General features: G+C 53.2%; 6 protein-coding genes across 6 annotated transcripts; 3 read left to right on the forward strand and 3 right to left on the reverse strand.

Annotated features, from left to right (window-relative positions):
- Window positions 1-1,008: 1,008 nt before the first annotated feature.
- On the reverse strand, window positions 1,009-11,079 carry LOC121599372. Its single transcript, XM_041927118.1, has 8 exons — window positions 10,756-11,079; window positions 10,361-10,551; window positions 8,732-10,218; window positions 7,553-7,648; window positions 7,274-7,460; window positions 4,174-7,201; window positions 3,009-4,113; window positions 1,009-2,208 (listed from the first exon to the last, which is right to left on the reverse strand). The coding sequence occupies exons 1-8, from the start codon at window positions 10,793-10,795 to the stop codon at window positions 1,839-1,841; spliced, it is 6,504 nt and encodes a 2,167-aa protein (XP_041783052.1). The 5' UTR covers window positions 10,796-11,079; the 3' UTR covers window positions 1,009-1,838.
- Window positions 11,080-11,681: 602 nt separating this feature from the next.
- LOC121598595 (UPF0598 protein CG30010) lies at window positions 11,682-12,686 on the forward strand. The gene is made up of 3 exons (XM_041925648.1): window positions 11,682-11,946; window positions 12,010-12,214; window positions 12,285-12,686. The coding sequence occupies exons 1-3, from the start codon at window positions 11,821-11,823 to the stop codon at window positions 12,587-12,589; spliced, it is 636 nt and encodes a 211-aa protein (XP_041781582.1). The 5' UTR covers window positions 11,682-11,820; the 3' UTR covers window positions 12,590-12,686.
- Window positions 12,687-12,691: 5 nt separating this feature from the next.
- LOC121598592 lies at window positions 12,692-15,622 on the reverse strand. The gene is made up of 2 exons (XM_041925645.1): window positions 15,488-15,622; window positions 12,692-15,207 (listed from the first exon to the last, which is right to left on the reverse strand). Exons 1-2 carry the CDS (start codon window positions 15,511-15,513, stop codon window positions 12,939-12,941), a joined length of 2,295 nt encoding a protein of 764 aa, XP_041781579.1. The 5' UTR covers window positions 15,514-15,622; the 3' UTR covers window positions 12,692-12,938.
- Window positions 15,623-15,648: 26 nt separating this feature from the next.
- On the forward strand, window positions 15,649-16,700 carry LOC121598596 (protein TEX261). The gene is made up of 3 exons (XM_041925649.1): window positions 15,649-15,993; window positions 16,085-16,498; window positions 16,582-16,700. The coding sequence occupies exons 1-3, from the start codon at window positions 15,924-15,926 to the stop codon at window positions 16,698-16,700; spliced, it is 603 nt and encodes a 200-aa protein (XP_041781583.1). The 5' UTR covers window positions 15,649-15,923.
- On the reverse strand, window positions 16,616-17,746 carry LOC121598594 (ribose-5-phosphate isomerase). Its single transcript, XM_041925647.1, has 2 exons — window positions 17,309-17,746; window positions 16,616-17,224 (listed from the first exon to the last, which is right to left on the reverse strand). Exons 1-2 carry the CDS (start codon window positions 17,744-17,746, stop codon window positions 16,835-16,837), a joined length of 828 nt encoding a protein of 275 aa, XP_041781581.1. The 3' UTR covers window positions 16,616-16,834.
- A 1,123-nt stretch (window positions 17,747-18,869) lies between these two features.
- Window positions 18,870-20,688, forward strand: LOC121598593 (inactive peptidyl-prolyl cis-trans isomerase shutdown-like). Its single transcript, XM_041925646.1, has 2 exons — window positions 18,870-19,085; window positions 19,156-20,688. The coding sequence occupies exons 1-2, from the start codon at window positions 19,033-19,035 to the stop codon at window positions 20,414-20,416; spliced, it is 1,314 nt and encodes a 437-aa protein (XP_041781580.1). The 5' UTR covers window positions 18,870-19,032; the 3' UTR covers window positions 20,417-20,688.
- The last annotated feature ends 53 nt before the right edge of the window (window positions 20,689-20,741 follow it).

Consider the following 20,741-nt stretch of genomic DNA (forward strand, 5'->3'; position numbering starts at 1 on the left):
TAGAAAAACTATGACCAGCGTCACTTGGTGAAGGTGGATGGAAGCTCTCAGGGCCTTTTACTACCTCCAAAGGCCTGCGCCAGGGGGACGGCCATGCCTGTCTCCTATCGAACTTGGCACTAGAGAGGGCCAACGGGGATTCGCGGGTGGAGACTTCGGGAGCCATCTTCAATAAGTCAACCCAGATCCTGGCATACGCTGATGATATAGACATCATTGGCCTGCGGCTCTCCTATGTAGCAGAAGCCTACCAAGGAATCGAGCAAGCGGCAGAGAACCTCGGATTGCAAATAACTGACAGTGTAAGGCATATAAACTCGGTCCGGATAAGACCAAACTGATGGTGGCAACATCAGCGGCCCTACCAATAACTAATCCAAACCTACCTAGACGTGACGTACAGATAGCTGAACGCACTTTTGAAGTCGTCCCAGAATAAACCTATCTCGGGTCAAAGGTTAGCAACGACAATAGTTGCGCGCAAGGATGTTGGCTGTTGGAGAAATCAGAGAAATCACCTCAAAGAACTTGTCGCGACGAACGAAGCTGGGACTATAAAGCACCTATATAGTACCGGTACTCACATACGCCTCTTAGACAAGGACACTGTCCAAATCTGATGAAACCCTCTAAGCCGCGAGAGCTTAGTTCAAGAGGAAGATGCTCAGAAGGATTTTTGGCCCCGTATGTGTGGAAGGACAATGGAGGAGCCGTTATAACGACAAGCTATACGAGATGTACGGCGACCTCACTGTAGTGCAGCGCGAAATGGAAACGGACGACCCAGCTCGTAAAGTCTTTTTGGGCCGTCCACAAGGACAGAGGAGGCGTGGTAGGCCCAAACTTAGGTGGCAAGATGGCGTGGAGGCGATCGCCATTAAGGCCGGGAAAGCGGACTGGTAGACAAAGGCGCGAGACCGTGAGCGGTTTCGGATGCTCCTGAGGCAGGCCAAGTAAGTTAAGTTAAGTATATGGCGAAATAGAAACCATTGTGACTTACCCAAAGCAGTGACGTTTGATCCTGAAATGCTGAACTCTGATACCATGCCAACTCTGATTTCACCAACAACTTCGATTTCTCGCAACCGGATACAGAAGGGACAAAACACAGCCATCTTTGTGCACTTATATTTCAGGAATTCTTTATTTCTTCGATGACACGCTTCTCGTTGTACTTCCAATTTTTCGTGAAACGCGCTATTGCTTAAAATCAACACCTTGTTGGGCTAACAGCTTACACATAACTAGTGTCCTTAACTGCTAATGGCTTGTGGGTTTTCTTTTTAATACAAAACACAGCCTGCTGTTTCAATTTTCAGCATTAACTCACTCTGTTTTTGCTCTCTCGCTCTCGTTCTCTCTCTCTCTCTCTCGTCCTTGTGTCGATCGCGCTTATGAATGTAGTAAACTGTTGATCCAATCGATTATCTCTGCTCTGCTTTGTTTCTTTTGTAACGATATTGTTAGAGAATTCATAAGTAACGCGTAGCGCTAAATGAAACCTTCTTGCTCTCGTTTTTTTTTCTTTTTTTTATATCTTATAAAACAAACTTGTGACATTTTACCAAAAACGGTTTGATTTTAGTTTAGAACGAGTTCACTTTTTGTGTATAAAAAGACACATTTCTGGTGCCCAAAATCGGCAGCAGGATGGCAGTACCATTTTTTTAAACCATATTCTACTGTTCCGTTACTCTTCGTTACTCTGACTGGCTCCCACATATCTTAACATACTTCTACCGTAAAAATACCTTCCCCCAAGATGCACAACCCACACACACACACACAAAGGTACCACACACAGTCGCGGTCGAGAAGCTGGCTGGCGGGTGCACTCTTTACGCATTCAGTATATGGTAGACGGTCATCAGCACGCACCAGAGCTCGTTCTTATCGTTTCCCTCCGGCGTCATGGAGTAGTGCTTTACCTGGCCCTCGATCAGCCGCACTAGCGGGCTGCTTTTGATCGCTGCCTTGCCCCGCTGATTGTTGGCAATCATTTTCCACACCGCTACCGCTGCCATCAGGACCTCCGTCCGGCAGGAGGTGCGCTGCAGTGCGTTCTGCAAGATAAACATGTAGTCCGCCGACGCCAACAGTGCCGCCCGGTTGTTCGGCACGAACGTCAGGTTCCGTACGATGGCCAGCGAGAGCAGTCTTACATCGATATCAGATTTGCGTATCAACGCACCCAGCACGGTCAAATGTCTGCAAAAGGAAGGAGTGGGTAATGGTTAATGGAAAATGAAAAGAAAAAACGAACAGAGCGGAAAGTCAAAGAGTGGAAATTAAAAAAAAATCGAATTACGAATAGGATCATGTGGTTCGTGAAGCATGAATCATCGAATTCATGATTCAAATCATCATGAGTCAATATGCATGATCCAAATAATCTTGGGTCAATATTTATGATTCTAATCATCATATGTCAATATGCATGATTCAAGTAATCATGAGATAATATTCATGATTCATCAGATATGGTCGTTGAATTCACTGTAGTCTTCGAAATCATATACAATTGTTTGCGTTTTAAGTTCCTCACATTTAGTTACGTTTTTCTGAGTGTGCTCTTAAACAATGATGACTGATATCGTAGAAATCGCCCGAGAAGAATGATCTCCACTCCACTCTCCACTGCGACAAGTAACTCATTCGTAGTGAACGAAATAATTCGTGAGTTAGATAACTCTTCTGAGTGTTAAGCTCCAGGAAAGAATGAACTCCTTTTGAGCCGATTAGCAAATTACTCAGAATGATTTGTCTATGATTCATGATTGTGTTAAAATTCTAACTCATTCGCCGGAATTAATTAACCATACTGAGTAATTATTGCCATCTGAGTAATTATTCGACGATTCGTCGTTCGGAATCGTCTAGAACCGTCCGGAGTCACCCGGAGTCAATCGGAGTCGCCCAGAGTCGTCCGGAGTCGTCCGGAGTCGTCCGGAGTTATTCGGACTAACAATATCCTTAGTCGGATCGACATCTCCCACCCCACAACTCACCTCACTTCGCTGACATCGACGTAGCGGGTGTACACCTCGTAGAACTCCAGCCACAGCTGCGTCACCTCGAGCCACGGTTTCTGCAGCTTCGTCACGCTCGGGTGCAGCTTGCTGATGTTGCCGAACACGTTCAGCTTGCCGATCATGCTGCGCCCCTCCTGGCAGCAGCAGCAGTTCTTCAGCAGCCGCAGCGACACCCGCAGCAGGTTCAGGTCGTACTTCGGCCCCTTCACCTTGGCCGTCTCGCCCGTCGCCGCCACGATCAACAGCTTCATGATGCTGTGCGGGTGGCCGGGGTAGGTGGCGACCAGCGCTTTGCACACCGCGATGCGGCACTCGGACAGGAAGGCGAGCACCTGCAGGAACTCCATCTGCAGCACGCCGTGGTTGCCGAACCAGGGCCAGTACTGCAGCACCGTCTGGCACAGCCGGTTGATTTGGGCCGGCTCGAGCTGGCACGGCTCGTCCGGCACGCTGAACCAGGTGCCGAGCACGCTCGCCAGCTCCTTCAGCTCCGCCATCACCGACAGCTTCTTCACGTCGCCGTACTTGCGCACAAACTCGGCGTACGTTAGCCGCCCGATCAGCCCCTCGTGGATGGCATCGAACCAGTCGAAGATGACGGTGAGCAGATCGTTGCGCCACGCGACCCGGCACGACTCGATCGAGAAGTGCAGCATGGTTTGCAGCGTCGAGTAGACGGTGCGCTTGTAGCTGCTGGTCGTAATGCCGCCTGCGACGAGCTGATCCCGATTGCAGAACGACTCAAACTGCTGCATCAGGGCGTTGAAGATCACCGCCGAGCCGCTGCGCAGCGTGCCGTCATGCTGCTCCGCGTCCGGCTTAGGCACCGGCTGCTTGTCCTGCTCGGCGGCCGCGTTTGCCGCCGGCCGGTTCGGGTTAGTGTTTTCCGTGTCGTCTTCCGCCTCGGAGTAGTCCCGGTCGAGGCTTGGCTTCCAGCATTTGGCCGCGTCGCCCGCGTCGGCGTACATGTCCATCTGCTCGAACTGTATCAGAAAGGTCGGATATTCGGCCGTCGGCGAGGGCCGCTCGTCGGAGGTGTGCATCATCATGCAGAGGAATTTTAAGCACATGATCTGAAACGCTGCAGCGAAAGACGGGCTGTAAGCAACAATTCAAGGTGGCCGTAGCGGCTCGTACTTACTTTTCGACTCGTGCGAAATGCCCAGCTCGATCATCTTCGCGATCGGCTTGACGTCCTGGTGGCCGAACTCGTGATGGATCTGCTGCTTGCCGGTCGGCGTGACGACCAGCGCGCACAGGAAGCGCATGATGTAGCAGAGCGTCTGCTCCATCACCGGCTGCGTCAGCTTCCCGTACAGCCACGGGTTCAGCATGTAGATGACGCTCTCGATGAAGTTCTGGTGGCCGGCGAGCAGACTGCACACCCGCTCCCGGTTCGGTTCGTCCAGGCAGCGCTGCAGCAGCAGGCACACGTCGCCCACCATCAGGCAGACGGCCCGGTTCGGCAGCATCGCCTGCTGCTCGACACAGTCTAGCAGCCACTGCAGGCAGCCCTTCTCGCCGATCAGCTTCCCGAACCCGGCCGGATCCAGCTCGACCAGCGCCCGGAACAGTACCGCGAACGCGCGCACCACGTCGGCCGAAATGATCGCCCCCGGCTCGCTCGGATTGACGTCCTCCAGCAGGAACTCCATGCACGTGTAGCCAGCGAGGGTGTGGCGCGACGCTTCGAAAAATTGCTGCTTCGCCAGCAGCTCCAAAATCACGTCGAACGAACCACCGCCCTTCGGCGTCGTTCCCGCACTGCCGGCTGCGGTCGACGCCGCCCGCCGCATGCTGGCCGCCCCGTCCATCGGCAGGACGGCGGGCTGCAGCGACCCATCCGCCTCGGTGTGGGACAGCAGTATGACGAACAGCCCGACCGCCGACTCGCGCACCAGACACGCCTCGCCATCGTCCAGTATCGTGCTGAGGCAGCTCGCGTGTATGCCCCCGGGCAGGTAGGCACACTCCTGCACGATCGCTGCCGCGCCGGCCGGCGTGCGGGCCACCTTCGTCAGGATGTTCCATGCAAACGACCGCACGAACGTGCAGCTGTTGCCGCACTGCGTCGAAACCGTTTTCAGATGCTTCGCTTGCCACTCGAACCTGAGCTGTTCGGGCGACGTGCGCTCGAGCAGATGGGCCGTCGCCATCAGGCACGAGCGCACGATCACCGAGCCGGTGTAGCTCGTCGAGCCGACCTGGCGCACGCACTGCAGCAGCTTCGGGATCACCTCGCCGACGTCAACGCGCCACACGTCGTCCAGCAGGCCGGTCATCATCTCCACCAGCTCCAGCAGCGACATGATGCGCGACAGGTTGCACTTCTTCAGGCACACGTCCAGCTGCTCCAGCACTGCCCGGAACACACGCACATCCCAATCGTTCGTGCCACCACCCTGCTGCTGCTGTTTTTCCTTCTTCGTCGCGGCGTTTTCCGTTGCCGCCGCCGGATCCTTCGTACCGTCGTACAGCTGCAGCAGCCCCCAGATCAGGTTAGCATTGCGCGTAAACAGCGGCTCGATGCAGTCGTTCGAGCGCAGCAACCGCAGGAAGAAATTATCTTCCGCCGCCAGCACGGTGAACAGCCAGTCGCGCAGCATCCGGAAGTTCAGGTGCAGCATGATGCCGATCACGTTGAACACCTCGACCAGCATCTCCTGGTCCGCGATCGAAACCGGGGGCGTGTGGATGTAGCGCTTCAGTGTACTGATGATCACGTCCTGCTGGCAGATCGTGTTCTTGAGCGGAAAGCTCAGGTTCGCCTCGAGCGTCGCCAGCCCACCGTACACGTCCGTGTGCGCTTTGGCCGACGCGAGCCGGCGCATGCTCTTGCGAAAGATGGCCGGAAAGTCGATCATCTTCAGCCAGCGGATGTCCTGCCTGGTGAGCCGCAAGGCCGCACTGAACTCCATCGCCTTTTTGTTTGCGCCCCGGTACACCAGCGGGTGCTGGTCGTCTTCCGCCACCGCCACGCCGTTACCCGCACCAGCACGCTTCACGGTGGTGGCCGTCGTTTTCAGTATGTTCTCCAGCCCGCCGAACCACAGATCGGCAAACGTGAAGCGAAGGTAGCGCTTCGCGTACTCCACCCCGACCACCGACGGACGGACGGAGCAGGCACTGCTGCCCTCCTCGGCGCACCCATTGGCGAGCGCAGCGCCCATCAGCATTAGCCCACCACCGGCTCCGTTTGCACCGGGTCCGTCCTGCAGCAGCATCTGCTCGAGCAGCTGCTCCATTTCGCTGCCGTACTCGCGGAACGGGCTCGCCTGCCAGTGGAAGCACGACACGAACGGCAGCTTGAACGCGGACGCCGCGCAGACCGCCGGCAGCGACAGCAGCGCCCCGTTGCCGGTGGAACAGTCGGCAAACAGCAGCAGGTAGAGCAGGGCGCAGCACTCCACCCGAAACACCGGCATGTGGTGGTGGGCCAGCAGCGCGCGCACGATCAGCTGGTACGCGTTCGTGTTCGAGCCGAGAAAGCGCCGGAAGGTGGTGTTGCTGAAGCACAGCTTCGTCAGGATGCCGACCGCCGGCAGGGCCGCGTCCGGGTAGTCCAGCGCCGGGTCGGCCAGCAGCGAGTTGTACAGCGCCTTCATCACCAGCACCCAGCCGGACGCGTTGTGGATCAGCTCGCACAGTGCCGGATCGTCCGCCATCACGTTCAGCTGCGTGAGGGCGCTGCGGCGCAGCGTCGGGTCGCCCTCCTCCTGCTCGAGCGCATCCAGCAGCGGCTTGACCGCGCTCACCTCGTACACGTTCGCGACCTGCTGCCGCCGGATGTCGTACGGGAAGGAGAGCAGACACACGCCGTTCGGTACCGTGTCGCTGATGTGTTCGATGCGCGGCGCCAGCTTTTCGCTCTCCTCGACCGAGCTCAGCAGAAACAGGACGCGCGTCAGCGCCTCCTCCCGCACGGCACTCTCCAGGTGGAACAGCAGCCGCAGGTTGCCCTGCAGTATGTCCAGCCACGGCAGACCGAAGTCGGGATGGAACATGTTGAGGACGGCTTTGCGCAGCTTCGACTCCTCCCGCCCGACGGCCACCGTCTGCAGCAGCGGCGTAATCTGCAGCAGAATCTCCTCCACGTCGGCCCACTTTTCGCGCAGGAAGGCTTTCGAGTTGCACAGGAACAGCAGCATCGTTTCCGCGCATTGGTGAATCTAAAACCGAAGGGTTACAACCGTTTGACTTGCTGAATAAAGTGGGTTCCACGTTCGCGTCACCGCAATTACCTTGCTGTTTTTGCTGGTGTACCCAAAGCACGTGATTTCCGTGATGATCTGCAGCGAGAGTGGCATACCCATGGCGCGTAGCTTGGGAGCCGAGCTGGAGAACAGGCTGCGGCGGGAAAGGATGGCGCCCTCGTCCAGATGGCCAATGAAATCTTTCATCATGTTAGCGCACAGCTCGTAGGCCACACTGCAAGGGAGAGATATCGTTGGAAAGACATTACAGACAGCCATTCATAGTAGCCAAATGGAAGGTAAACTCCAAATGAAGTTGCCATTTACCTTCGTATCTCTTCGTCTCCGTGAGCGAGCAGTCGCACTGTTATCGACTCAATGACGTCCCACAGCGGTTCATCCTCTGTAACGGAACCGGCCCAGCTAAACCAATGGAAAGAAAAACAAAGAATTAAAAAAAACCCATTTTCTTAGCCACACTTTCCACACCCTGATATCTATACAAGTGGTGGGAGCTCGGAATCGGAGCTACCCGATTTGGATTCTGTGTTCGGAATCAATTCCGGAGCCGGTTTCCAAGCTGGAATCAATTCCAATTCCGAAGTCGATTCCGGAGTCGATTCCAAAGCCAACGCCGAAGCTGATTCTGACCTTGACTTCAAAGCCAATTCCATGATCGGCTCCGGAATCGACTCCGGTATCAGCTCCGAAATCTTTTCCTTAATCGGCTCCAAAATCGTTTCCGGAATCGACTTCGGGATCGACTCCGGAGCCGATTCCGATGCTGCAATCGGTTTCGATGCTGGAATCGGTTCCGATGCTGGAATCGGTTCCGATGCTAGAATCGATTCCAGAGTCTATTCTTGAACCTATTCCAGAGCCAACGCCGGAGCCGATTCTGGAGTTGACTTCAGCGCCGATTCAGGAGTCGGTTCCGGAATCGATTCCATGATCGGCTCCGGAATCGACTCCGATATCGGCTCCGAAATCGACCCCGGATTCTGCTCCGGAATTGGCTTCTGAAATTGACTCCGGATTCGGTTCCGGAATCATAATTTGCTCCGGTCACGGAATCAGGATTGACTCCAGAAATACAATTTGCTCCGGAATGAGAACCAGTCGAAATATTATATTGAATTGAAATACGAAGTTTCAGAAGCCAGAAATCAGTCGGGGAATCTCCATGAGAATGGATTGATTACAAATAAATTTTGATTCTTTGCGTCAATAAATACGTAGAATCATAGGACCCAAACCCCTATTCTTATGATGAAACCGATTCTTATTTAGGAACCAATGCTAGAGCCAATTCCGAATCCGAAGACGATTCCAGAGCCGATTCCAATTCCAGATTTGATTCCAATTCCAGAACGGATTCCAATTCTAAAGCCGGTTTCGATTCCGGAATCGATTTCAGAAACTGATTTCGGACCTACTATCCGGAACCGATTCCAGAAAATTGCGGAGTTAAACGAAAACTTCTTTTTTCCCATCACCAATCCATACCTTTCGACCGCTTTCAGCAGACACCGGACCATCTCGACCGACCGGTGCAAGCCGAGTGTGCTGATCGCTTCCCACCCGAGCAGCAGCTGCCGCTCGGTGCAGTGCTTCCCCGCGACGGTGCCGTCCTGCAGCAGCTGGACCGCCGGCACCAGCTTCTCCCGCAGGCGCGTCAGCGTCACCAGCATCAGCTCGTTCTTCTTCTCCACGTGCGCCCCCAGATGCTCGTACAGCTCCGGGCAGGCAATGCCGAGCGGATAGTCGTACAGGGCGAGCTGGCACTCCTCGCGCCACACACCGTCCGACCGCTCCAGCGCCTGCCGGTGCGCCGTCGAGCTAACCTTCATGTCGACGAACTTGTACTGGATCGTGCCGGTGCGGCCACCGGCCACCGTTTCGTCCGCCCCGCCGTCGACCGCGTCCGGCTCCTTCTGCCACAGCCGCACAAAGTCGGCCATGATTTGCAGCGCTATCCGGTAGCGGGTGCGGGCGAACGTTCGCTTCCCGTCCACCTCCCACTCCTGTCGGTAGTGGCGCACCAGCCGGCCGAGCTCGCCGCACAGCTCGCCGAAACGGTGGGCCGGTATCTTCTGCTCGTCGCAAAAGTGTTCTGTCATTAGGAATGAGGTCGTCTGGCTGAGCACGATCAGCATCATGTTGGTAGCGAGCCGGTCCCCATCGCCCGACAGTCCCTTCAGCTGCTCGATGCACAGCTGGAACAGCTCGTACACGAACGCGCCGATGGAGATCTGCGGCCGGCGGCGACCGTGCGTGGGGCGGCGACCATCGGTCTCACCGTCCGCCGGCTTGATGTACGTAACCGTCAGCATCCGCTGGCGCATCCGCTTGCGGAACGAGATGAGCAGCGCGAGCATCATGCCGTACCCCTTGCGGGCACCGAGCCGCCCGCTCTGTATGAGGTGCAGCAGGGACAGCCCGATGTACGGCGGCTGCAGGAAGAACTCCGGCGGGTAGCTGCGCATGTACGGGATGGCGTAGTCGAGAGCGCGCTGGAAGTTCTCGCTGCCCGGTTCGCCCTCGAACAGCGATTCGTTCAGCCGGTCCAGCACACTCTCCACGGACGGTTCCGGCACCTCCCAGCATTCGGCGTAAAGCGACGGGTCGCCCTTCCAGCGTGCCGCGTACGCATCGATCACCGTGCGTCGCTTGCGCTTCCGGCCGCCCTCGGTGCCGGTGTCCTCCTCCTCCTCCATCGATTCGCCGTCCCCGGCACTGCCATTCGCCAGCGGGTCGATCCGGTCCAGCTTCAAGCTGGCCATGCTGCTAGCGACACTCTCCAGCAGATCGATGCTGGAGGACGATGTGGCGGACGCCGAGGGCGCCGATTTGAGCCGCTCCACCTGCTTGATGATTTTCACCACCAGCTCGTCGTACTCCAGGTTCGAGCCGATCAGGCAGCGGATCTTCATCAGCTCCTTGACGATGCGCATCGGCGTGAAGAAGCTTAAAATATCTTTCCCATACTTGCTCTACAATAGCAGGCGGATGGAGAGAGCGAGAGGGAGAAAAAGAACATGAAATCGAGCTACTGCGACCCCCTGGGCAAGGCAATAAAACATAAAACGACGATAAAATCACGCACAAAGGCTGTGCGAGCGCTCGCGCGCTTACCTCCAGCAGCAGTGACATCAGCTCCAGCACGGTCACTTGCTTGATGATCGGCACATGCCCGAACCAGCGTATCAAATTCTTGAACAGTGGCGACGCCACCGCCCCAATGTCCGCATCGTCCCACAGTGCGCGCTTCAGCGTGTTCTCGATGTCGTGCAGGGACCGGACGCGTATTTCCTGTATCGGATGCACTGAAACGAGCGGAATGTGCATCAAAATCAAACACACACTCACACACACACACACATGCACACAGTCACACACAGCCATGTGCACGCATTCCGGAAGGCAGCAGCGCGTCGCTCCAGCCCAGGAGCCAACCACCCAGGTGTAGGTGAAGGGGGAGCAGCAAGAACGGCGGCGACGACGGCTGCTGCTGCCGCTGGGCTACTTACGCAGTTTATCCAACGTGGCAGGATTAACCGCGGTGGCCATCCTGGTACTTCTCCGACCCACGGAGGCACACTCACGCTTGCGGTTCGGCGATGATTGCACGCAGCTGGACGGATAAAATCGCAGTAAGCGTGTAGCGAATTCGCGTGTATTCGCGGCTTCCCTTCTCCAGCCAAGCACAGTGCTGCTGCCTCATCGGTGTAGAAACAAAAACTGGCGGTTATTCGCACCCGGCATTGGCTCTTATTTTGACATGCACTGTCAATACGCGCGGCGCCGCTTTACAGTCAGAGTGACCAGAAATACCGATTTATCCGTATTCCTACCGATTTTTCATATGCCTACCAATTCACAGATGAGCCTGCTAAAACTACCGATTTTTCATTTAACCTACCGTAAATCACAGATTTTCTCATAATACTGACCGAAAAATCATAAAACCATTTCCAAAATCATTTAAAAAATTAAACTCCATATGGAAATCACTAGCAACCTGAACCAGAAGTTCAACAGAGACAACTAAGGCGATGTGAGATGCGAAGAAATCGGACGCGCTGGTAACATTTTATATGGGATTTGGCAGATAATGTAACCCGAGGTTAACTTTGAAGCAATTGTGTATCTCAATCATTCGTTGCGATAGAATCCTTAGTACAATTTTCGAATCGACACTTCAGAAAGGCCTCGTGTGATCGCTTTGAAGCAAATCTAAACTATCTTCTTTAAATAAATAAAGGATGTATTTTCTCGTGCTGCTGAACCTTCGTTGGGCAGATAACCTTCCATCACCCCCCCCCCCCCCCCCGCTCAACACTTCAAAGCTTACCGAAAACTACCGAAAAAATCTGAAACTCCTACCAAAAACTACCGATAAAATTTTGATGCGCCTACCGAAAACCGCCAAAATAATCTGGCCCCTCTGTTCACAGTCGCCCGACAAATTAACTGACGTTTGATGCTCCCTTCGGGAACGTCGCTAACCGGTTGGCGCTTTCGTATCGCGATTGCATTCTGCAAATTGGGCTGTTTTTGTTGTTTGTGGTGTGTGGTGCAATTTCGGCACCATAATGTTGCTGCTGAGAAGAATCTTTTCCCCAACGGCACAAATCTGCCGCCGGGTCGCGTACGTACAGGGCCAATCGCCGGCGCCGAAAATACGCGAGTATTTCTACTACATCGATCACGAAGGAATGGTAAGGTAACTAATAACTTGAGTTTATTTGCCCTACCATCACTATCGCAACTTTATTTTGCAGCTCTTCCTAGATGATGCGAGAATCAAAAACTTCACCTCCTGCTTCAAGGAGAAGCAATTTCTGGAGTTTTTCTTCAAAAGATTGAAGCTAAACGACACGGACCGGTATAGGGACGAGTTCCCGTTTCTGTCTGTTTGTGGCCGGGAACGAAATTTTATCCGCTGTGACGATCTACCGATCGTGTTTACTCATGTTGTGAAAATTGGTTCGTAATTTTGTATCGTTAATTTAAAATGGCAGTTTATCTCATACACTTTTACGCATTCCCTCTCTAGATAGCGAAGATAGGTTGGCTTACGCGCACGGGTACGATAAGATGAGCGTACCGTGGCAACCCGACCGGATCTGTATGTTTCCCGACACCGGGCGGGTGTACCATCCGGCCCCGGAACGGTACGGGTCGATAGGGCTGGTCCGGTCGAAGCTTGCGATCGAGCTGAGCTCTTCGTTTACATTCCAAAATGGTGAAGATCGTCCGCCGACACACTTCCGGTGGAAGGAGCACAATTACGAGCTTGATCAGGACTGGTGGAAGGAGACGTACATCGGCAAGAGGTCGCACGAGCAGACTGACTGCTAGCGATAGCCATGGAACGGGAGTACTGTTTTGTAGAATAATTTGAAAATGTGATACAATGCCGCACAAATGTTGAGATTAAATGTGTTGACTGCTAAACGATGAATTTAAATTTCAGCCCAATGCTTTCGTTTCGGTTGAGCTACCAGGCCTTGCTGCCCATTGTTGGTCTGAAAGGAGTGTAGTGCGCTTTGGTTGAGTTAGAGAATAACTCAGTCGATATTTTCCACTCGTACGAACCAGTAGTACCCGACCGATCGTCAGAGATAGGGCAGCAAATGCTAATCTATATTTAAGATCACAAGTCTTACATGTTACACTATGAATGCATGTGCCTCGCATCCCATTGCGATCACAACTGCTCATCCGGATTGAGCGCTGCTTGCTCCACATAAGATTTATAGTCAACGATTGCGGACGCCTGCTGCACCACCGAAATCGGCGGATCCTTTCCCTCGGTAGCAGCACCATCCCTCCCTTCTGCCGTGTTCCATTCGGGATTCTTTCCCTGAACCGGCCCCGCATAAGGAGCAAACTGATTGAGCGATTGTTTAATTTTCTCCGCTTTTGACTTTTTCTCCCGCGCTAACTGCCTCCGTAGCTTCACCTTCTCCCGCCGTGCCAACTGTACTGGGGTAAGCACTTTGGTTGCTGGTGGCACCTGCGTCGCCACCGTAGTTGCCGCCGCCGCCCCAGCCCCTCCTAACTCTTTCTGAGCGCCTTTCTTCTTCTTGCCGCCGGATGCTTTCTTTTCCACCATCTTCGCCTTCATCTGGCTTTGGCGCGTGTTCAGCCACCGTAAGCTCGTCCAGTGCGGGAAGCTGCACGGGAACAGCGTGTTCGTCCGGTGAAGCTGCGTTATCACAAACTTATCGATCGGTATCCAATCGTACTGCTCCAGCGGTGGACAATCGTACTCCACCTTGCACAGCAACTCCTCCCAGTTCAAGCTGACTCCGCTGGGAGCGCTCTGTCCCGCCAGTCCTCCGCTCCGTTCGCTCGGGCGCGCGTACACCGACGGGCCCTGGGTGCTTTTGCCGTCGCGCTTGAGCAGATAGTGGCCGGCGGGAAAGTTGCGCATCAGCTTCAGCATTTTCCACACGTTCGTGAGCAGATTGTGCGGCTTTACGCCGTACAGTCGGTTCAGCTCTTCCTCGATGTCGCGCAGCTCCAGATAGTGGTGGGAGATGATCGTTGAGGTCGTGCTGTTGATGCGTAAGCGCATCGTTTTCGAGTGGGGACGCAGCAGCTGGCGGGCCCACTCCTGCAGCAGCTCCGCCAGCGTCATCTGTTCCGCACCAAACTCCGGCTGGTACTCCAGCTTGATGGAAAAGTTCATAAAGACGCGCATCTTGCGAAACGATTCGTAGCAATCCTGCCGGTAGCACACCAGCAGCTGATGCTCCTCCTCTTGATCCTTCAACTTCCACGGCTGGTAAAACCGGTTCTCTCGTGTTGTTTCGTTGGTCGTTTTCTTCTGTGCCATCTGCTTCATAAACTCATCAAACGGCAGTGGTCTGAAGGGGACTTCTGCAGTGTTCCTTTCCTCAGTAGCATCTGATTTATCCAATTCTGTGTTTGATTTTTGCGATGCCAAAAAGGTGGTAAAGCTTCTCACCAGCAGCTTGTACGCTTTCACCTTTCGTGCGTGCGTCGACAGCCGGGTTGGCGGCAGCCTACTGTCCATGATAAGCACGTGCCGTCCGTCGGCCATTTTCTTCACCTGAAATGGTATCGTCCACTGCTCCTGGGCGTTTTGTGCGTAGTTTAGCAGCAGCGTCAATGCACCCGCCGGCACGACGAGCGAAACTTCGGGCAGCTCAGCCAGACACGCGTCCACATCCGCCAGATACTGCCCCCGCGTGCAGCGCACCGTGGTCCACTCGTGCGCAAAAGCCTCCAGCACGCGTTCGTTTCGTTTGAGCGAAATGCAGCGCAACACATTCTCGCTGAACAAATTCCGCACCATGCCCGTTTCCCGAGCCTGCTCCTGTCCGTACGGCTCAAAGCTCACGTTGGTTGCGTTTTCCGCGCGGCCAAAGAACGGCACAACCGTCATCAGCACGTACAGCCCGCCGAGCTCCCGCTGGAGACCGATCCGTTCCTGTACCTTCGCCTGCCAAATGCGCACCACCAGCTCGTTCAGCTCGGGCTCGATCGTTTGCACCCGGCGCAGCAGATGCGTGTTGAAGTGGTTCCGCACGAAGCTGTCGAACATTTCCTTCTCCGGGGCAAGCTTTTCCATCAGCACCTGGTAGCGGGCGTACTTTTTCTTCTCCTCCGCGCTAGTAAAGGGCAGCCGCATGTTGATGCGGTTCTGCACCGTCAGACAGTGCTGATGCTCCTGGCGCGTCAGTACCGAACCGGAGGGGAACCGGCTAAACAGCAGCAGCGGTTGAACACATTTCACCTCCAGCTGCTGTATCTTTTGCCCCGTGCGCGGATCGGAAGGCATTTCCAGCGGCAGGAAGAGGGCCGTATCGGCGGCACTGATGTCCTCGATCTGATGCATCGGATCGATTTCGTTAATGTGCAGATTGAAGATGTCATTGTGATAGTCGGCGAAATCGATCGACGCCTGCTCGAGCAGCTTCCCTTCCGAGCGGGGATTGTGTCGGGACCTGTGGTGGGAAAGCAAACGCAATTTTAAAACGGGCGACCCAAACACTAATTTTGGTCCTTCCACATTGACCAAATTTCGTGTGATTTTGGACAATCACTGGAAATTCGCCGAATTGCACCCAAGACCCAAAGTTTCTCTGGGAGATCCTTATGGGGTGTTTTGGGAAGATTGACCACTTTTTGGCCAAAAAAACAATCTCCATACGAGTTCCACATGACCCGCCAGGGATGTAAAAGTCTAAAAATAAAACCTTTTTCCTGTACTTTTCTCACACTTACCAGATTAATTTCTTGTACTCTTCCATCCGATGCCGGCAGGATCGCGTGCGCTTTGTTTATGTTTTGGTTCGCGGACTCGTAGAAGCGAACTGTCATTTCGTGGAATTTTGTTTTGATGGCGTTTAACTGTCAAGGCGTGCGTTGTGCGTGCGGTTGTGTTTGTTGTTTACCTGGCGAGGAAAACTGAACTGAGCTGCCTGGTTCATAATTTCATTACGCATCATCACTAGGCGAGGACAAATAGTAGCGCATAATAGCGCCGATTGATCAAGGGGACGCAATGCTGACGTGAAACAGTGTGCGTGCGTGTGTGAGTGTGTCTGTTCCGTGCCCGATAACGCTCTCCTATTATCCGTCCTAAACAGGAGCTCCGGAGAGTTCTGTTGTGTTCCCTATTCTGTCGTAAGTAAATCCCCCGCAAAAAATCCCGTCGAAAATGTCCTTCCTCGGGCTGCTGAGCTACGTTTCGCTGCTGGTGCAGATCTGCTTCGTAACCGTCTCGATCGGTACGTAAACAAGTGCCAAGGGTTGGTAATAATTTCTTGGAACGTGGCCATCTGAATGTAATTTTGTCTACGCTTTTTCTTTGCACAACAGCTGCCGGCCTGTACTATCTAGCCGAGCTGGTAGAGGAGTACACGGTCATTGCGAAGAAAGTCATCAGCTGGATGGTGGCCGTGACGGCCTGCCTGTACGTGATATTCATCTTTACCGAACACTTCACCTGGACGATGGTGCTGTGCGGGCTGGGCGCCCAGGCACTGCACGGGCTCATCCTGACCGATTTCCCGTACGTGCGGTTTCTTTCGCCCGCCTTTATCGGGGCGGTCGGGCTGCTCGTCGGCAACCACTATTTGGCCTTCGTCTACTTCCAGCTGCAGTACCACGCGTTCACGGAAGTGTTGGCGTACTTTACCCTCTGCCTGTGGTTGGTGCCATTCGCGCTGTTTGTGTCCCTGTCGGCCAACGACAACGTGCTGCCAACGAGCAACGAACGGACGCATTTGCTCAGTAAGAAACAGTGAACCGCCCGGACGGGACCCCAGAAAACGAGAATTTACTTACAACACTTGTCTTCCCTTTTAACATTCCAGGTGGCAATGACGATGTGGTGACGAATTACTTCTCTAGCCGTAAAAAGATGGGCCTGCTTTCGCTGTTCAGCTACGCGAAGGAAAGCCTGCTGCCGGAACGCAACAAGAAAGCGTTCTAGTCCACGACCACGAATCGAATATTCAGTAGCCATCGGTTCGCTCTTGTATATTATTTCTATTTATTATGAACGAAGAAGAAAAAAACTCCAAGATAGGAATAATTAAAAAAAGCAATCAAATGACACAACACAGATTAGGCGCTCCGTTCCGTGACCGAACCGTCCTGCTGGCCAAAGTACGCCTTGGTCGCCATGCCAACGAACAGCCCCGTATCAACGACCCCCGGTATCATCATGATCTCCCGATTGACAGCGTCCCAGTCGTGCTCCTTATCGGCCGGGAAGCTCCAGTCCAGTATGAAGTTACCGTTGTCGGTGACGACGGGGCCCGCCTTGGCGACGGCCATCCGCAGCTTGAGCGTGCCCCCGAACCGCGACTCCACTTTGCCCTTGATCGGCACGTAAGCCATCGGTGCGACCTCGATCGGAATGCCTTTACGGTACTGTTGGCCCAGCTTGGCCGAGTCTTTCGTGTAGTCTGCTATCACCACCAGCCGGTCGGCACAGGAGGCGACGATTTTTTCCTACCAACACACACACGCAAACGCACACATCCATTAAACATGTTTAATAACGATTACTAATCCAAAAAAAGAAAAGCAACCCACCTGCAGCAAACATCCACCGCCACCCTTGATGAGAACCATCTTGGCGTCCACCTCGTCCGCCCCATCGATCGCACAGTCCAGCCGGGGATTGCACTCCAAATCGCCAAGCACCAGTCCGTGCTCGATGATGAGCTGCCGGGCCTGAAAGCTCGTCGGAATGCAGACCAGCTTCAGTCCTTCCGCCTTCACGCGCTCCGCTATCCGGTGCACCGCGTACACCACGGTTGAGCCCGAACCGACCCCAACGACGGTATTATCCTTCACGTACTCATCGACCGCCTTGTACGCGGCACACTTTTTTGCTTCCTCCAGAGACATCTTGGCGGTGGCTGTGGTTTGCGTTGAAAACAGTGCACGGTTTGTGATGCAATCGAGCGAACTCCACCGTCCCGAGTGTACTAAGCTAGGTGAAAGTGAATGCAACAATTGCCGGAACATGTGCCCCACGAGGATGCACGAGAACTTCGCTATCGCTATCGATCAAACCGGTCGATCGTGTATACCGGTTTTGACAAAACCCTTTCCAGCGCTGGCCCAGCTCGACAGGGGTGTCAAATCAATAATGTTTAATTTGTATTTTTTGTTTTAAATCTAAATTTATTTGAGAAAAAATAAGAAACGAATGAAAGAGCTTGACTATTTGTTTCTTATTATAAACTACCGTATTGCTTCGAATTACAAACGTTTAAGGCATTTTTGGTATCTAATAATTTCTCACTAATTCAAATTTAATAAGTCATACCCCAGCATAACTCACTTTACCCAAGAGCCACAAATCCACTAAACGACCACTAAACGGGCTAAACTAGTTCAAGATGTAAACCTAAAAGTCTTTACTGCAAAAGGCAAATTTAAGCAGCGATCTTTAGCTTGCCAAAATTGGCTGCTTAAGTAAATTTGCCTATTTTTATACATCACATCTCGACAATTTACTTCGACGGTCCAGAATTAAAATGAAGATAAAAAATATTACTTCGAATTCCGGACATCATTAAATACGTGTTTTAATGAAATTCAGAGCACAATATAAAAAAACTCTGTTATTTTTACGTTGATAACCTCTTCCACAATGGATTCCAATGTATTTCAATGTACGTGGACGCGATTAATAGGAATTATCGAAGAAATAACGCTGTCGTCGGTTTGAAGTACAACCTCTAAGCTAAGATTGGCTTTGGTTATGATCTGACCGACAGAAATTACTTATTTACTGTGTCATCAGGGACTACCTACTTGGGGTCAGACACATTTTTACTTTATTCTAGTGCGTCATGGCAATTGTATAAAATAAAACAGCGGTATTGTCAGGGACGAGATATGAAGAAATTCAATAAAAACATGATTAATGTCCGGAGTTTGAAACTATCCGTAATTTGAAGCACAACAGTAACAAGAGAGAAAGAATGTGAGAAAGAGAGAGAGAGAAAGAGAGAGAGAGAGAAAGAGAGAGATGAAAAGAGAAATAGAGATTTATTTTGTCTTTGTCGGAAAATAAATACAATTTTGAGTAAAATAGATTGCACACCTTTCAATGGGTTTGACATTTATGTTATACAGCTTCGTAAGACTGTCGAACAGAAGAAACCGTATGGCGGCAGATTTTTGACAGCCGGGAAAATTGTTTACCTCAGCGCATTTGTTGCGGGCTTCAGGGAAACGGCCATTTCTCAGCAGTGGCAGTAGCAATACGCAATTTTGCATGTGCGATTTCGTGAATTTTACCAATGGAACCCAAACTGGATAGTGGAAGCGTGCTGAAGGCACCGATTAACTTAAGGTAAGCGCACGATTCCCTCAGCAAGCACGCCACACAGTCTTGAAATAACCATTGTCCCGAATCATTGCAGCGATCTGCTGAACGGTGGCACCGAGTTCCAGATCGATACCGAGTTCAACGATCACGAGGGTGACGAGTACTTCCTCGACGACGACTACGGCAGTGCGGACGAGGACGATGAAAGGTACAAGCAGCTGCAGACGCCCTGGGAGCGAACGTTCGGCGAGCTGCGGCAGGAGATGGACCAGATCAACGAGCACATCTACAAGCGCGTCACGAAGGCGGGCGTCGGCGAATCCATACCGGACAGTACGCGCGTCGTGATCGAGTACAATGCGTTCTTCGAGGGGGAATCGAAACCGTTCGATTCGACGACACTGCGCGACAAGCCGCACCGGTTCGTGGTGGGCAAGGGCAATGTGCTGCTCGGGCTGGAGCAGGCAGTCCGCACGATGCGTGTCAGCGAGGAGGCACAGTTCGTGATTGCGTACCAGCTGATGTATGGTGAGTTTGGCTGTCCGCCGCGCGTCAAGCCGAAGGCGGACGTGCTGTTTGTGATACGGCTGATTAGCGCAACGCCCGTGAGCGATGGCGAGGCGCTGGCCAAGCTGAACGAAACCGAGCGGCGTACGTACGCGACGGTAAAGGACAAGGTGACCGAGATTCGCCAGTACGCACGGGACTGCTTCCAGCGCAATCTGGTACCGAACGCGATCGTGAAGTATCTGGAAGCGGTGAACACGCTGCAGACGTGCCAGCTGAAGGACGAAGCCGAGCAGGCGGAGCAGCAGAAAACGCTGATCGCACTGTACACCAGCCTAGCGGTGTGTTACAATCGCCGGGACCGGCCGAAGGATGCCTGCCGGATGGTGAACGAGCTGCGCCGGCTGTGTGACGTGAGCAAGAGTGCGAAAATACTCTACCAGGAGGGCAAGGCACTGATGAGCCTCGGGGAGTACGACCGGGCGCGCAAGTGTTTGCTGCGGGCCCAACAGCTGGAACCGCAGGATGAGATTGTGCAGCAGGTGCTGAAGCAGCTGAACGATCGCTCGGTCAAGCACCAGCAGGAGGAGAAGAAGATTTGGTCGCGTGCGTTCGGGCTGGCGGAGAAGAAGGAGAAGCAACTGTCGGCGGAAGATACGGAGCTGCTGGATAATATGAAGCAGACGATACAGCTGTTTGTGGAGGACGAGGGCAGCAGCACGCTACCGCTGCCGGACGGGCTGACCGATCGGGAGCTGTCGCTGATGGATCAGCTGGCGAGCGAGCTGAACCTCAAGCTGAACGTGCACGTGACGAACAACAAGAAAAACTACAAGCTGCAGAAGTAATGTAGCGCTAAAACCAAGGCAAAAACCAGGCTTAGCCAGCATTGTGTCTAGTGGTATTTGCCCTCATTAAGCGTTTAACTAGAAATAAGATCCTTTTTTTCCTCAGAGGTAGCTTCGTTTGTATATTACAGAGTTCTCTTTTATAGGAATTATCGTGCCGGATGGGGACATTATTAGAAAGTGCGTAAAAATAATCAAAAAAACGATGGTCGAATGAGAGACGAAGATAAATAAGCATTAAATTGAACAAAACCACGAATAAAAAACACCAAAACAAACAGAAACACCTGACGGTTATGTGCCCACGCTCCGATATGATCCGTTT

Source organism: Anopheles merus, chromosome 3L (genome assembly GCF_017562075.2).
Source record: "Anopheles merus strain MAF chromosome 3L, AmerM5.1, whole genome shotgun sequence".
In the NCBI taxonomy this organism is placed as follows: Eukaryota; Metazoa; Arthropoda; class Insecta; order Diptera; family Culicidae; genus Anopheles; species Anopheles merus.